This window comes from Oncorhynchus keta, chromosome 10 (genome assembly GCF_023373465.1).
Source record: "Oncorhynchus keta strain PuntledgeMale-10-30-2019 chromosome 10, Oket_V2, whole genome shotgun sequence".
NCBI lineage: Eukaryota > Metazoa > Chordata > Actinopteri > Salmoniformes > Salmonidae > Oncorhynchus > Oncorhynchus keta.
Genome location: NC_068430.1, coordinates 14,527,324 through 14,544,506, shown reverse-complemented (window position 1 = coordinate 14,544,506; position 17,183 = coordinate 14,527,324). Strand labels below are relative to the sequence as shown.

The window sequence follows — 17,183 nt, the reverse complement described above, 5'->3', positions numbered from 1 at the left end:
TTTCTAACTGCCTGTGTATAACGGTTTCTAGCTTCCCTGAACAGCTGCATATCACGGGGGCTGTTCGATGCTAATGCAGAACGCCATAGGATGTTTTTGTGTTGGTTAAGGGCAGTCAGGTCTGGGGAGAACCAATGATTCGTGACAAACTGCAAAACCTGTTCGGATTTAAGTATAACTTTTGTATGACTGACGCCTTTAGTGAGAGGTCTAATGCTTTAATATTTAATAATTTCTGCCCTCTGAATTCATATTCATTATATTAATAGGCCCATGATTGATTTATCAAGACCAGACCCCATGCAATGTCATTCAGTGATATTTATTCTGCATTTTGAAAACGTTTTTTTTATCATTATTTTATTAACGAAAGCATTAAGATGTTGATGAAGAAATAGTGTACAGTATATGCTTTACCCGACATTTTGCAGTTGCATGATGTTTGGAGTTAGAAATGTAAAACTTTAGAGTACTTACTGCATTGCAAGTTAGGGGGATTTTATTTCCACACCTAGCCCGAGCTATCCTTTTGTAAAGGTTGAAGAGTCTACTGTCCTGCTAAGAGCCCATCATGGAAACCTTGTTTGCACCCATACATTTTAGGCCTGCAGTAGGTTATAATAATCCAAGCCTTCTGGGAATGTTTAAAAGTCCAGAAGTTATGGGTGGAGTAAGAATTTTGGCTGTCAGAAGTACTAAAATCAACTAATGTCAGCCTTTAAATGCTTTATTATGCAAATGTTTAAAGTGCGTGTGGGCGACGGAGAGCATGCATTTGACTGTTTTTAATATTAGGGCTTTCAGGAGGAGCGGAAAATTGCATGTCAATTCATAAACCATATGCCATGTAATCGATACATTGAAAATACCTATATGGCACTGCTGTCAATTTTTTGGTCCTTAAATGAAACTGGTATATATTTTTTATTTATCACAATTTTCTTTAACCAATTTTAGTCTTTAATGCAGGGCCGACAGACAAGTTCCTTACTTTTTTTTTGCAACCAACTTTCTATGGCTTGTTTAAAAAATAACAATAATTTGGAGATTATTTTGTTTCAAGTGAGCAACTGTAATCCAAATAAAGGTAAAAAGGCCATTATTGAACATGGGGTGAGACATTCTTACGAATTTGTCAGAGGGATTTTTTAGAGGGAGAGAAACCAAAAGCCCACCGTTGCTATTTTTCGAAAATCGTCAGTCCACATGTCAAGTGAAATAACCCCATTGTATTTACCCAAGTTCTCTCTTAACTCCAGGACCACCGACAGTTTTGTTGTTGTTGACTGATGCAGGACTCTAGTGCCAGGAGACTCTCAGACTGAAAACACCTCCATTAATTGCCACAGTTTAGACTACCGATAGATCAGCGTTCTAACTCCCCCTTGTGATAGTGTGGTGCAATGCCAGAATGCCACCATTTACCACTAACGGTCGCGGCATAAGCTCGTAACTTTTAAAGGAAGAAAAAATGTAGGGCAGCAGTCTCTAAGGTGCAGAGCAGAATACCGAGTGGTAGCCAGCTAGTAACAGTGACTAAGTTCAGGGCAAGGTACTGGGCAGAGGCCGGGTAGTGGTGACTATTTAACAGCCTGATGGCCTGAGATAGACTGAAAAACAGCTCTCTCTGTCCAAGCTTTGATGCACCTGTACGGTCTCCTCCTTCTAGATGGTAGTGGGGTGAACAGGACGTGGCCAAAGTGGCAGAGGTCCTTGATGATCTTCTTGGCCTTCCTGTGACACAAGGAGCTGTATATGACCTGGAAGGAAGGCAATGCGCCCCCGGTGATGTGTTGGGCTGACCGCACCACTCCCTCCAGGAGAACCCTGTGGTTGTGGATGGTGAAATTAACGTACCAGGCGGTGATACAGCCCAACAGGATCCTCTCAAAGGTGCATCTGTAGAAGTGTATGAGTGTCTTAGGGGCCAAGGTTGAAGAGGCGCTGTTAAGCCTTCACCACTGTCTGTGTGGATGGACCATTTTAGGATGTCAGTGGTGGGCACGCAGAGGAACTTAAAGATTTTCGCCCTTTCCACTGCGGCCCCATTATTGTGGATGGGGGTGTGCTCTCTCTGCTGTCTCCTGAAGTCCAAGATCAGGTATTTCGTTTTGTTGACGTTGAGGTTATTTTCCTGGCACCACTCCACCAGGGCCCTCACCTCCTCCCTGTAGGCTGTCTCGTCATTGTTGGTAATCAGGCCTACCACTGTTGTGTCGTCAGCAAACTTGATGATTGAGTTGGAGACGTGCGTGGACACGCAGTCATGGGTGAAAAGGGAGTACAGGAGGGGGCTGAGCATGCACTCGTGTAGGGCCCCTTGTGTTGAGGATCAATGTGGCAGAGGTGTTGTTGCCTACCTTCACCAACTGGGGTTGGCCCATAAGGAAGTCCAGGATCCAGTTGCACAGGGCGGGGTTCAGACCCAGGGCCATGAGCTGAGTGATGAGCTTGAAGGGCACTATGGTGTTGAAGGCTGAGCATTCTTATTTTTTGTTGTTGTGTATTTTACCCCCCTTTTTCTCCCCAATTTCATGATATCCAATTACGATCTTGTCTCATCACTACATCTCCCCAACAGGCTCGGCAGAAGCGAAGGTCGAGTCATGCATCATCCGAAACATGAGCCAACCTAACCGTGCTTCTTAACACTCGCCCGCTTAACCTGGAAGCCAGCCGCAACAATGTGTCGGAGAAAACACTGTTCAACTGAAGACTGAAGTCAGCCAGAAAGCACCCGGCCCGCCACAAGGAGTCACTAGAGCGCGATGAGCCAAGTAAAGCCCCCCCCAGCCAAACCCTCCCCTCACCCGGACGCAACTCAATGGGACTCCTGGTCACGGCCGTTTGTGACACAGCCTGGGATCGAACCTTAACTAGCCTCTCAAAGCACTTCATGATGACAGGAGTAAGTGCTATAAGGCGATGGTAACTGAACTAAATGACTGTCGCTTCTCTTGGGTACAGGAACAATGTTAAGACATCTTGAAGCAAGTGGGGACAACAGACTGGGATCGTGAAAGATTGAATAGGTCCGTAAACACTCCAGCCAGTTGGTCTGCACATGCTCTGAGGACACGGCTTGGGAAGGCCGTTAATTAGTTACGTGATTAATCAGTTGATCGCGTAATAACTAATTACAGAGAATCTTTGATAAAAAACTATCAGTCTTCAGTTAATGATAGTAAAGACACAACAGAGGGAAGGAGCAAAATGGAGGTGTGATCTCATTTGCCGAAGGAAGGGGGGGCAATGCCTTATAGCCATCCAGGAAGGGGGAGTAGCAATGGTCAAGAGTGCTCGATGAGCGAGAAGCACAGGAGATGTGCTGATAAAACTTAGTTAACCTTTTCCTCTTATTTCCTTTATTAAAGTCCCCAGCTACTATAAATGTGGCCTCAGGATATGCAGTTTCCACAAAGTCCAGTCTAGTTCCTTGGGGGATATGCACGACCGTGACGATAACAGAGATAACAGAATAAAATTATCCCGGGAGGTAATGTGCTCGGCATTTGATGGTGAAATATTCCAGATCGGGAGAACAAAAGGATTTGTGTTCCTGAACGTTACCACAATCACACCATGAGTTATTTACATTTTTACACTTTTTTTTATACTCGCAAAGCAAATTTAAGCAGTAAAGATCTTCATCCAGGAGGGGATTGGTTGTCTCTACTGTGACCAAGAATCTGGATTTTGCAAGAGTCACTCAGCTAGCAAGTTAACAAAGCAAATGCATAGCTGGAGCCCTGAGCTGGAGATAACTATCTTAGATTTGCCAAATAATTTAAGGTAGGATGTACCCCCCACACACAATATGAAAACATAGGCTAGTCTTTATGCCTAGTACAACAATTGGAATGTATAATGTCTATACTTCATGTTAACATGGTTTTTCACATTCAGGTAGACAACATTATAGACTGCAAAGTACTGACTGCAAATTTTCATCTTGAGTGTGGTCTTCACACATTCCTTGCTGAAGTGTATTTTGGCAAACTATTTGCTTGCGTTTATAAAAACAAGCCTTTTGGTAAACATTTCAATAGTCACAGGTCTACAGACACGTCAACCCAGACTCAAACAGAACAGGGTGTCATGACCAAATGCATAGCTGGAGCCCTGAGTTGGAGAAAATTTATTTTGCACACCTAAGATAGTTAAGCAAGGGCATAGCACGCACCCCTCAAGCTTTAGGGTGCCCCAAACGGTATTGAAAATCATACTGTCTGTCAGTATTTCAAAATACCCTGGTATGCAGTACATACACGGTATACCGCCCAAGCCTACACACTCAATCCTTAATGAAGCAGGGGACTGTAATGAGGAAATTGTGCAAAATACAGCGAAGACACCACACAATATGATAACATAGGTGACTCTTCACACCTAGTACAACAACTGGAATGTATAATGTCTATACTTCACGTAACATATCAACCCAATTGATCATGGTTTTAAGATATCAGCTTAATTGATCCTGGTTTTAAGATATCAGCACAATTGATTATGGTTTTTCACATTCAGGTAAGCGACATTATACAAGATTGCAAAGTTTCATCTGGAGTGTGGTCTTCATACATTCCTTGTTGAAGTGTATTTTGGCCAACTATTTGCTTGTGTTTATAAAAACACGTCTCTTGGTAAACATTTCAATAATCAGAAATCTAGACACGTCCACCCAGACCCAAACAGAACAGTGTGCAGTGACGAGCAGTCAGATGTTTCAAAGTGTTTAAAGACACTCCATCAGATAAGATCTACAAGGAAACAACTTTCTCTTTCGTCATAACACTCAATCACCTACAGTGCCCTGCAAAAGTATTCATCCCCCTTGACGCTTTTCCTATTTTGTTGCATTACAACCTGTAATTTAAATGGATTTTTATTTCATGTAATGGACATACACAAAATAGCTGAATTTGGTGAAGTGAAATGTAAAAAAATTACTTGTTTCAAAAACATTCTATGAACTAAAAAACAGAAAAGTGGTGCATGCATATGTATTCATCTCCTTTGCTATGAAGCCCCTAAATAAGATCTGGTGAAACCAATTACCTTCAGAAGTCACATCATTAGTTAAATAAAGTCCACCTGTGTGTGATATAAGTGTCACATGATCTGTCACATGATCTCAGTATCAGAGTCTGCAACATCACTAAGCGAGGGGCACCACCAAGCAATCAGCACCATGAAGACAAAGGAGCTCTCCAAACAGGTCAGGGACAAAGTTGTGGAGAAGTACAGATCAGGGTTGGGTTATAAAAAAAATATCAAACTTTGAACATACCACAGAGCACCATTAAATCCATTCTTAAAAAATTGAAAGAATATGGCACCACAACAAACCTGCCAAGATAGGGCCACCCACCAAAACTCACAGACCAGGCAAGGAGGGCATTAATCAGTGAGGCAACAAAGAGACCAAAGATAACCCTGAAGGAGCTGCAAAGCTCCACAGTGGAGAATCTGTCCATAGGACCACTTTAAGCCGTACACTCCACAGAGCTGGGCTTTACGGAAGAGTGGCCAGAAAAAATCCATTGATTAAAGAAAAAAATAAGCAAACACATTTGGTGTTCACCAAAAGGCATGTGGGAGATTCCCCAAACATATGGAAGAAGGTACACTCTGGTCAGATGAGACTAAAATGTAGCTTTTGGCCATCAAGGAAAACGCTGTCTGTTGCAAACCCAACACCTCTCATCACACTGAGAACACCATTCACACAGTGAAGCATGGTGGTGGCAGCATCATGCTGTGGGGATGATTTTCATCGACAGGGACTGGGAAACTGGTCAGAATTGAAAGAATGATGGATGGTGCTAAATACAGGGAAATTCTTGAGGGGAACCTTTTTCGGGCTTCCAGAGATTTGAGACTGAGACGAAGGTTCACCTTCCAGCAGGACAATGACTCCAAGCATACTGCTAAAGCAACACTGGAGTGGTTTAAGGGGAAACATTTAAATGTCTTGGAATGGCCTAGTCAAAGCCCAGACCCCAATCCAATTAAGAATCTGTGGTATGATTGCTGTACACCCCATCCAACTTGAAGGAGCTGGAGCAGTTTTGCCTTGAAGAATGGGCAAAAATCCCAGTGGCTAGATGTGCCCAGCTCAGAGAGACATACCCCAAGAGACTTGCAGCTGTAATTGCTGCAAAAGATGGCTCTACAAAGTATTAACTTGGGAGGGGGGGAGGGGTTGTTACGCATGCTCAAGTTCTCAGTTTTTGTCTTATTTCTTGTTCGTTTCACAATTTTTTTAAAAGTGCATCTTCAAAGTGGTAGTCATGTTGTGTAAATCAAATGATACAAATCCCCAAAAATCTATTTTTAATTCCAGGTTGTAAGGCAACAAAATAGGGAAAATGCCAAGGGGGTGAACACTGTACGTCTGAAAACTGAAAACATCCTCCATCCTCCATAAGATGGAGAGAGTTACAAAGCACACATTGAATTAGGCGAGTCTCTACTGACCAACTGCCACCAATGAGGTAGCCTATTTTTTGACAGTATGATGGTATTTTATGTTTTTTTTTTCAATAATAAAAGTTCTAAACTTGCTTTATGAGTAGTGCGTGACCCTAGGGTGGTAACACATACATTCTAAGTGATTTCAAATGGGTCTTTCTCCATTCTGATTGTTTAATACTGTTCAATTCAATTTCCTGCATTTCCATACATTTTTGCATTTACTGCACTTATTTGAGGTAATTTTCACACTGCCATGTAGGGCTGCACAATATGGGGGAAAAACTAGGCCTTATTTTTAACCAACAATTGCAATTTGACTTGCGATTTAGGTCAAAACACTTGGGTGAACTGTAGGAATCATGGAAATAGAATAATCATTCTAATTCTATAGTTAGAATATAATAGTGGGCACTTTGTATAGTGTTGTTTGACATGACAATGAATGAAAATTGCAGGCAGATCAGTGTTTCATCTGGGACACTATAATCTTTGGCTGTATTAGCTAGCTACGTTTGCTCTGACTCAGTACATTTATTAGCTAGCTAGCCAGCTAACTAACGATTAGAATTAGCGGCTAACACGATTTAGCTTAACTAAGAAAAGAGAAACTAGATGTTTGCAGATGTAAGAAACGAAGTGTAATTATAGAACGCTTGTGGATTTATATTAAGCAAATGTCATCAAAATTGTTGCATGTGCTTCATTGACGATGCAGGCTGAACGCAAGTGTCTGGTGGTCAAGCAACAACAAATGCGCTCCTTGAGTGATAGGGGGCGGGGCGAAGTATGTGAGGAAAGCGGCATGGAGAGATGGACAGGATGGGGGGATGACTCAAGTTTTTTTTTTTTTAATGTTTTTTATTTAACCTTTATTTAACTAGGCAAGTCAGTTGAGTACATTTTTTTTTTACAATGCCGGCCTACCCTGTCCAAACCCTCCCCTAACCCAGACGATGCTGGGCCAATTGTGCGCTGCCCTATGGGACTCCTTATCACGGCCGGTTGTGATTCAGCCTGGAATCGAACCAGGGTCTGTAGTGATGCCTCTAGCACTGAGATGCAGTGCCTTAGGGCTCCCGAGTGGCACAGCGGTCTAAGTTGTAGCAGTGTAAACAATAAAAATGGACGTTACACACGGAATATCACATTTAACAAACCAAACATTCAAATAGTTATAGAAGGTAAAGTAAAAACCCAAACTGGTCCATGCATCAATACCGGTATATAGTAAAATACGGTATACCGCACAGTCCTAGATGAGGACAGCTATGGCTAACATGTAGTGTGACTAGGAGTAGATTACAGCTGTCATGTAGTGGGAATAGGAGTGAATAAGAGGAAGCCAGGGGGGCAGTTAACCTCAGAGAATGGTGGGGGCCTGGCCGTTCTTCCCTCCAGCCTCTGAGGCTTTCATGTAGTGCCTCTCTCTATCTGGCCCTTACACAAACCAGGCTCTCCACCAGGCTGTAAAAACCAGGCTCTCCGCCGTGATGTAAAAACCAGGCTCTCCACTATCTAGAGGTAGCCTTTCCCATAACAAAAGTCTGAGCATGAGACGGTCTCTGAGGGCTTGCTTTTACCCAGGCTAATAGCCCTGCTGTGTAAGGTGAGAGCTAATAAACAGGGCCACTGTAAACAGAGGATTAGCCTAGTGTGATAGAGGGCCTAGCCAAACAAGCTAAAAACAGAAACGCAGAGTCTGCAACACGTGTCTTATGAAAACATAAGAAATGGGACTAAATCACATTCATTAAAACATGTTGGTCTCATGTTTCATGAGCTGGAGAAAAATATCCCAGAAATGTTCCATACCCACAAAAAACATATTTCTCTCCAATTTTGTGCACAAATTTGTTTACATACCTGTTAGTGAGCATTTCTCTTTTGCCAAGACAATCCATCCACCTGACAGGTGTGGTATATCAAGTGCACTTTGTGCTGGGGACAATAAAAGGCCACTAAAATGTGCAGTTTTGCCCGACAACATAATGCCACAGATGTCTCAAGCTGAGGGAGCGCAATTGGCATGTTGACTGGAATGGAATGTCCACCAGAGATGTTGCCAGATAATTTAATGTTCTTAATTTCTCTACCATAAGCCGCCCTCCAACATTGTTTTAGAGAATTTGGCAGTACGTCCAACCGGCCTCACAACCGCAGACCACGTGTAACCACACCAGCCCAGGACCTCCACTCCACACTTCTTCACCTGCGGGATCATCTGAGACCAGTTATCCGGACAGCTGATGAGGAGAATTTCTGCCTGTAATAAAGCCCTTTTGTGGGGCTAAAACTCATTGTGATTGGCATGGCCTGGCTCCCCAGTGGGTGGACCTTGCCGTCCCGGGCCCACCTATGGCTGCGCCCCTGCCCAGTCATGCGAAATCCATAGACTAAGGCCTAATGAATTTATTTAAATTGACCGATTTCTTTATATGAACTGGAACTCAGTAAAATCATTGAAATTGTTGCATGTTGCATTTATATTTTTGTTCAGTGTATTTCCAGCAACCAACCTTGTCATGAATTTTGTAAAGTTCTGCCTACAGCCTAGTATGAAATGTAGTCGTAATGCTGAGGCGGCATTGGCACGCACCAACTACGCTCTTAATTAAGCTCTTGATGGTTGCTAGGCAGCGCCCGTTACTACTATCCTCCTGCCAGTTCTAAACTTTGCGAGGCATGTCACCTCACCGTCTCTTCACATAGTCCACCAGAGGCACTGTTTTCTTAACCACAACTGGATGGATCCATAAAGAATTACTGGGGGAATAAATATCACTGGTTGACGTAAATATTGGAATAAAGTAGGCGAATGCAAGTGGAAGGAATGAAGAAGGCGAATGCAAGTGGAAGGAATGAAGAAGGCGAATGCAAGTGGAAGTCAAATTGTTGCGTATATTGAATCTCCCAAAGTCATCCACATGTTATAATACATTTGAAACAATAGCCTGCCAGTGTGTTCATTATTTCAGCACCATTTCCTGCTGCTTTTAGACCACCGTGGAGAGTCATCTTGATAATCAATCGATGTCAATCGATGTCAGATTTGTATTTTTACTGAATCTGTTTGGATATTATTATATAGGTTAGGTTAGAATTAGGCTGTGGAAATGTCGAGTTGGCTCATTCATTTGCTCTGATCAGAACATTTTGTCAGCATGTTATGTAGTTTAACAAGTGGATTGTTTTTCACTTCACTCACAGTAGCCTAGGCCTACAGGCAACCAAAAGCCTGTATTTGTCTTAATCAATTGGATTTTTATTCTCATTGATTCTCCATCTGTATATTTGGTTAATTTTCTGGCTGGCAAACAATTGGAGGTGGTAGTTCATCTATTCGTTTACTCATCGATCGCTGATCAGAACCATTTAGCATGCAATAATGTAGTCTTAATCAAGTGTAGGCCTATTATTTTCTATCGGTATCATGATATTCTCAATGTAAGACCCTACGCCTGCTCCCTAACAAAGTGAATGCGAGAGTAGGAAACAGATGAAACGTGGGTAAAAAGCCTGGGCTTGTTTCAAAATATCACTTTTTTTTATATGACAGCGGTTCCAGATGTTGCCGTGACACAAAAGTTGTGGGAAAAATATGACTTGTATTTGATTCTGTTATATTTCCTTATATTCTTAACCCATTATAAAATATGTGTTTTGACTGTGATCAGGGTAGCCTAAGTGTGTCTTGTCTGTTTAATGAACAAAATCACTATTGATTTCCTGTGCAGCCATGTAGCCTATAGGCTGCACAGACCAGTAACATCATTTAACAAAAAATGTGCCATTCTATTCTTTTGAAAATATATTTTAGTCTATATTTTAGTCTAATAATGTTTCTTAAAACCTGCCTAAAACACATTAATAAATGGATTTCTTTGTAATGGTGTATATTCAATGGATTTATTCAAATATATATAAAAGGCTTGTCCCGGAAAGAATGTGGTCAAAATGGGACTGTATGAATTTGTCTCTAAAAAACATTGCCAGATTTGTATTATTTTGGCAACATACCGTTAAGTCTGTCTGTCAAGGGTATAGAGTATATGTTGCATTGTGTTATCAGCTGCTTACACACTCTTTCGGCCACCATATATGGCCATAACGTCAAGGAAAAGGGGCTTGGTGAATTCGTCTATGGGGGCAATTGGACTGCAGTTTTCTTTGCTTTTGATGTTTAACTGGCATTGTGCCCTAAGAAATTGAGCCTGGGCTGGCCTGGGAACAGCCCTTTGAAAATGACTGAGTGGCGGTGTTAGCCTGTTGTCGTAGTGACAGGCACTCTATCATCCTGAAGCTGACCCTCCTGACAGGGTGCGGCTCTGTGGAAAACTGGCATCATCAAAGCAAGCTACATCCTCAGGTCTGATATACTATCCAAGTACAGTGCTGTTGAACAGAGGTGTCGTTTGCCTGTTCTGAACCAACGTTTCCGTCTTTCCCACGAGACATGGAACTGGCAATGCAAGACGAGCCAGTTAAGACTGTTACTATCCTAGATCTGAACTAGTACCCACGAGTGGCCCTCCTAGCTGTTGGTTCTTGGATGGTCTTCAAGTCCTGCTATCCAATACAGTGAACTGAACTACTAACTACCTGGCTGGGACAGAGCTTAGATGGAGATGCTGCTTCTGTGCTGTGACATTCATGGAATTTTGGAGGACAGTTATTCGTCAGTCAAATGACCGCAGGTCACCGTTATAATTGTCAGTTTGTTATTTAATACACACATTCTTCCCCCCACCTCCGCTCTTGACTGCAGGGAGGGGACGTTGCCTAGGAAACCAAAGACTTGATTGCTACAACACCTTGCTTGCTTCAGCAAGGAGCAACACATTTTCATCACGTTGTAAAGTGTCCATGTTACCGCGGAAATGGACTCAACCGCACAAATTCCCGGCCATCCCGTCGTCAGTCAGATGCTCGTTCCAGTTTATTTTTTTCATACCGGTTATGACGGTTATTTTATTTTCATTATGGTTTTCATCCATAATTGTCGGATACACAATTATACGGTAATTGTGCCATCCCTATTCTGCGCCAAGTCATACAGTACTCTTGAAATCTACAAAAGGATATGGTTAGGCCTCATTTCATTCTCAAACCTTGGAAACAAAACAGACCCATGAAATAAGATATTAAATCATACACGATTTTGGCTGGATTGCTTAACTGCGGTGCACAACAAGTTGTTGGAGAGCAGCAGTTGAGGTGTAGGGAGTGAATGTGCAGTGAAACAAACCGGCGTCTCGACCACCAGACCCAGGCATCCCATGAGCCTCGTTGTTGACAGAGACGAGAGGCAGCGACTACACCAGAGGTCAACCGGGTCAGAGTACATAATAACATGCATACAACCAACGGTGTTTTGCTGGATTGCTGATGCTATGTGTATTTGGTAATGAGAGGCACTGAAGCCATGCATACACATCTCAGTAATTGAATTGTTCCCATTAAAACTAACTTCTAATTTAAACAGATCCAGGCCAATATCAAACAATTATTCTAGGATCAGTGGAAGAGAAGTGCAGGACTTACTGCTTTGACAAAGACACCCATGAGCTCAGGGAACTGGTGTGTGAGCATGGCCAGCATGGCAGTGAAGGAGCAAAGGCCTGCTGTGAAGAGGATGAAGAAGGGAAGCTCTTTCTTCGGGTACACAGACACCTCATGGAAGGCTGCAGAAGAGAAGGAGAGTGAGAGAGGTGGGGTGGGGGTAGAGAGGCACATATCATGAGTGGACAGCAGAATTGACCATTGCATTGAGTATACTGTATAGTAGTGACTTGTCCTACTACTTACAGGGCAGCAGTTCCCGATCTGCTGTTTCTGTGCACCCAGGGTAGGGGTAAAACAGGTGACCCTTCTCTAGAGGGTAGGGAATTATCCGAAAAGCTGCAGGAGAGAAATTAAGAAAAAAAAACACATCAATGACTTTTAATGCGAGTGCATAATCCTTTAACTAAGTCAACCAATTAACCCACTAATTCATCAATCAATCAATGTCCTACACCTAGTACGTACTGCCTTCCCAGGTGCAGTGGAGCAGGTTTAAGGCTCCCTCGGCCCTCTTCCAATGCTGCAGGTGAAAAAAGGCGTAGGCCACCGCCTCGCTGTCCCCCCTCTTCAGGATATGTTCTGGAGGCAGGATCAGACTCTTCATCTCTAATAAATACTAGACAGAGGGAGACAGGATCAGACTATTCATCTCTAATAAGTATTAGACAGAGGGAGACAGGATCACTCTTCATCTCTAATAAAAACTAGACAGAGGGAGACAGGAAAGTAACACGATTAGATTATAGTCAAAGGCATTTACATCATAGTTATTTAGCAGACACGGTGTGTGTGTGTGTGTGTGTGTGTGGTGTGTGTATGGCGGCGTGGCTGTGGCGTTAATCCCCTCTGAACTGGTCCCCTGGGCTGTGGAGGCCGCGGGGGCCATTGGCGTTGGGCCTGCTGGATTCCCAGGCCGCCTGCTTCACAGGACTATGAGTCTCAGTCTGACACTTTGGGAAGGTTACCATAAAGCTAATCCTGTCTAATCCCCCCCATGGTCACAAGCTCAGCCAACCAGCCAGCCTAGTGCAGAGCAGCCCAGTGAAGAGCCGCCCTGGGGCGCACCCAGGGGCAGGAGAGGGAGACAAGCCCCAACCCTCTGCTCTTCTCTCAGGGACAGTTAGGTGGTGGTAGCTAGCGGGCTACAGTGTGGATGTGGTGGTGATGGGTATGCTTGGATAAGTGTTCAAACATGTTCTGCACACACACCACTCCTCACTGCTGTGTTTTATTTGACTGCCAAGTCGTGCGACTTTCATGTCCTCTCCAAAGTTGAGACTTTAACGTGGGTCAGCACTTACTACAAAAAGGTGCTGGTCATTCTCTATACTGTTGCAAGCAGCATCTTTACCCAGGTATCCCAGAGTTTAATAAGAGGATAGAGGTGATGTTTACCAAAGCATTTGACTGGCAGCTGTCCTGCCTGGCATGTCCTGGCATAAGGGTGGGTAACACCCACCCAGCCCATCCCCAGTCGCCTCTTTGATGAAGAGATTGCGTTTCATTGACACTCCCCTTTTATCTTGGAACACTGATGAACTGGAGTTTAACTCATAAGCCTCCCTCAGATCTTCGGCATTTAGCACAATGGAACACTTCGACATTAATGACATAATCTAGCCATCGTCTCATTGGCTCACAGTGCTGGTGAGGATACAGATGACCTCTGAGGCCATCTACCATGTTAGGTCACCCTCAGGCATCTGTGGACGGTACTGGACAGATCCAGAGAAGAGAATGATATTGACCATAGACACTGATCTTAGGTCAGTTTTGAATGGTTTCATCCGATGATTAGGGTCTGGTGAAGGGAAGCTGACCCTAGATCTGTGCTAAGGCTTCTTCCTACTAGAGTCAGTCTATAACTACTACTCTCGGTCTCAGGTGTTGCGTCACACCTGCTACTACCTATGTGAAGCCTCCATCCCCCTGAATCCTGAACAGAGCTGAGGAGGCCATCGCCACAACACAGGCTACCAGGCACAAAGAAGCCCACTCCAAAGGCGTGAGGAATTGTTACCACAGGAGTGTGATAAATTTAAAACACATTCAGGTGTCCTTAACACATGACCAGCAGGCTGCCCTCAGTCCGGTTGCTCAACCTTTCTACCGTACCTTGGAGTAGGGGGTAGAGAGTGCATGAGAGAGAAGGAAAAAGAAAGGGGGAGAGAGATTGATTGGGACAGACAGGCTAAAGGTGGAGCAAGCATGGCTGTTGAGCACTGAAACAGCTGGGTGTGTGGAGCATTTAGTGCCGTCTGTTCATGTGATGTAGCGTGATGTCCATATATTATCCCTTCAGGCCTGCTGCGATGCTGGCCCTAACACTCCCCACGCCACAGAAATCTGGCCTTCATTACACTGCCCTTCCCAGGCTGCCTGGTGAGCTGGCTGGCTAGCTGGGGAGCTGGCTGGGGGGCTGTCTGGCTGGGGGACTAGCTGGCTGGCTAGCTGGGGGACTGGCTGGCTGGCTGGCTAGCTGGGGGGCTGGCTGGCTGGCTGGCTGGCTGACTGGCTGGCGGACTGGCTGGCTAGCTGGCTGCTGAGGGGTCAAGTTGCCAAGGCCAAGAAAGGAATTGGGGTGGATGGGGAGGGGTCTTACTCGTTGATTGAAGCGGAGAATGTGGGGAAGCTGCTGGGAATGGAAGCCCACCCACAACAGAGCCAGATCAGCTCGCTCCAGTCCAGTGAACCACTGGTATCTGTGTGTGAACACTGGCTTCTGGGCAGAAAACAGCCCACGCCAGGCATGCCTCAGGCTCTACGGCTACAGGTGCACTCACTGACCATTTAGACAGACATAGACAGGGCTCCCCTGCGAAAGAGATACAGAAGATCTCAATGGGACTCAACTTGATAAATAAAGAAAGACAGGTCTGACACAAATAAATGGAAATATTCCCACTAACTGCTAAATTTCAGTCAACAACAGCCAAAAGCTTTCACTATAAGAACATTAGTGGAGTCAATGAGGTGAGTTGACACGGTGAGGCCACAGAACATGCTTCACTCCTTAGAACACTCCGACCGACAACCCTTTACAGGTCGTCACATCAACAGCGCTGCATGTCAGCGGCCATTTTGACAGCACAGCTGAGTTCCTCCTCCTCGGGTTGTCTCAGACTCAGAGCTCAGCCGGTCTGTCTGTCTGCCTGTCTATTATGAGACGTGAAGCCCATGTGAAAGACTGAGGGAGAGGCTGTGCTTCAATGGGACAGAGATTGACAGATAGGAGAGACTAATCTCTTCTACCTCAACGGTCTAGGGTATCACCAGTTGAAAGCGAGGTACTGTAGATGTGAACTATCTCTGGGATCACTACTTTATAGTCTGACCCTCCCTGTGTGTATGTCAACGCCGTAGCGGGGGGGCAGCAGTGCCCCTGGGGGCGGGTGACACTCAGGATGAGGGACCTGTCATCAAAGCCTGGATCAAAGAGCTGAGTTTCCCCCTCTCTGCCTGTGACTACCACACATTGCAGCTCACACACACACAAGGAGCACACAGGATGCAACACACAGACTACATTTTGCTGTAGGGGGTACTGCGACCTGTGTGTGTGTGCATATGAGTGAGTGTGAGAGAGAGAGTGTGTTTTAGTATGGGGCATCCAAGCCTAATCCCTGTGGGAAGAAATGTGCAGGAATTGTTTCTGTCCGTCTACTGCAGGGAGATACATCAGAGAGGCAGGGGCCCCTTGTTGTCGCCCAGAGCCCAGACAGACGTATGATCAGAGAGGGTGCACTTCCTGTTCAGTAGGTAGAAAAGTTTTGAAACTGGGGATGTACTACCTGACCTTGTGCAATAATAACACAGATTTGTATTTTCCATTGCAAAAGATTTTGCTACAATGTGCCGTACTGAACACGACCCAGATCTCACTATGAACTCTTTATCGTCCACTGATAGATAGCCATGACAAAGGAATAATAATTAGACTAATAGTGTCTCTTTTAGTAAAATCCACAAAGTGTTTGGTACCATGTTCTTCTGTGCAGCAGAGAGGGAGAGAGTAGAAGTGGCTCACAGGTCCAGTCCTGACAACAGCAGCTACGTTTACTATGCAGTGCAATATTGACACCCGCTGGCTAACATAGATCATTACAGGTAATACAGTAGAGCAAAGTCAGCTCTGCAGTTATCACTCAAGAGGAGTATGGCATACAAATAAAGCAAACTGTATATACAGACAATGTCGTATATCAGTCGTGTTAACCCCACCATTGGTTCAGGTCAGGAGTTAGATAGGATAAGCTAAAATGATCCAAGATCTGTACATTTCTCCCCACTAATCGTTAAGGTTAGGATTTGGATTGGGTAAACTGATACTAGATCTGTGACTGAGGGTCTGGACTGACCTTTGGCACATGTGGGTTAAACTCCACGGCTCTGTGTATAGCCTCCACAGCGTTCATCTCTGCAGTGCTCAGGCCCCGCCGGGATGCTGCCTCAGGAGAAAACCTGGGAGATAAGAGAAAGAGAAGACACACCCATGGTAAGACACAGGAGTCAGGACAGCTTTAAGTAGGAGATGTCATGCACTTCAGTCACAAATAGGGGGTTTGATGTCCCACAAACAAGTCTTAAAGATTAGTCTGACCTATAAAGACAGATGCATCCATGTCAAGTATAGATCATACTGTTTGTTTATATCTTAAAAATGTTAAAACACAGTTCTGTCTTTCCACAGGGACATACTTCTCTGATACAGCCCGTGCTTTCAGCAGTGCAGATGTGTAGCATATAGTGGCTGACTTTGGCAAGCTGATATCTACAACGAGAACACATGACGGTTATTTCACTTTAAACTCAAACGAGGAGTCTGGAAATCATGAGTATCAAAATCAAATTTGTCACATGAGCCGAATACAGCAGGTGTTGACCTTAACGTGAAATACTTACTTACAAGCCCTTAAACAACAATGCAGTTAAGAAATTAAAGTTAAGAATATATTTACTACATAAATGACAGTAAAAAAACAAAACAACAAAAAAAACAATAACGAGACTATATTCAGGGGGTACCGGTACCGAGTCAATGAGCGGGAATAGAGGTTAGCGGAGGTCATTAGTACATATAGGTAGGGGTAAAGTGACAAAGGACTGGTTCAATGTTGTATGTTGTTAGTTGGCTTGAATCCTGT

General features: G+C 44.2%; 1 protein-coding gene across 2 annotated transcripts in view; it reads right to left on the bottom strand.

Annotated features, from left to right (window-relative positions):
* The window catches only part of LOC118388254 (suppressor of tumorigenicity 7 protein-like), a 28,667-nt gene that overhangs the window by 8,012 nt on the left and 3,472 nt on the right, over window positions 1-17,183 (bottom strand). For both annotated transcript variants that reach the window (XM_035777112.2, XM_035777110.2), the window contains exons 10-14: window positions 16,738-16,810; window positions 16,398-16,500; window positions 12,505-12,655; window positions 12,283-12,375; window positions 12,019-12,158 (exon numbers count right to left, since the gene is read on the bottom strand). In XM_035777112.2, coding sequence (XP_035633005.1) covers window positions 12,019-12,158; window positions 12,283-12,375; window positions 12,505-12,655; window positions 16,398-16,500; window positions 16,738-16,810 — 560 coding nt within the window. The remainder of the gene's footprint in view (window positions 1-12,018; window positions 12,159-12,282; window positions 12,376-12,504; window positions 12,656-16,397; window positions 16,501-16,737; window positions 16,811-17,183) is intronic.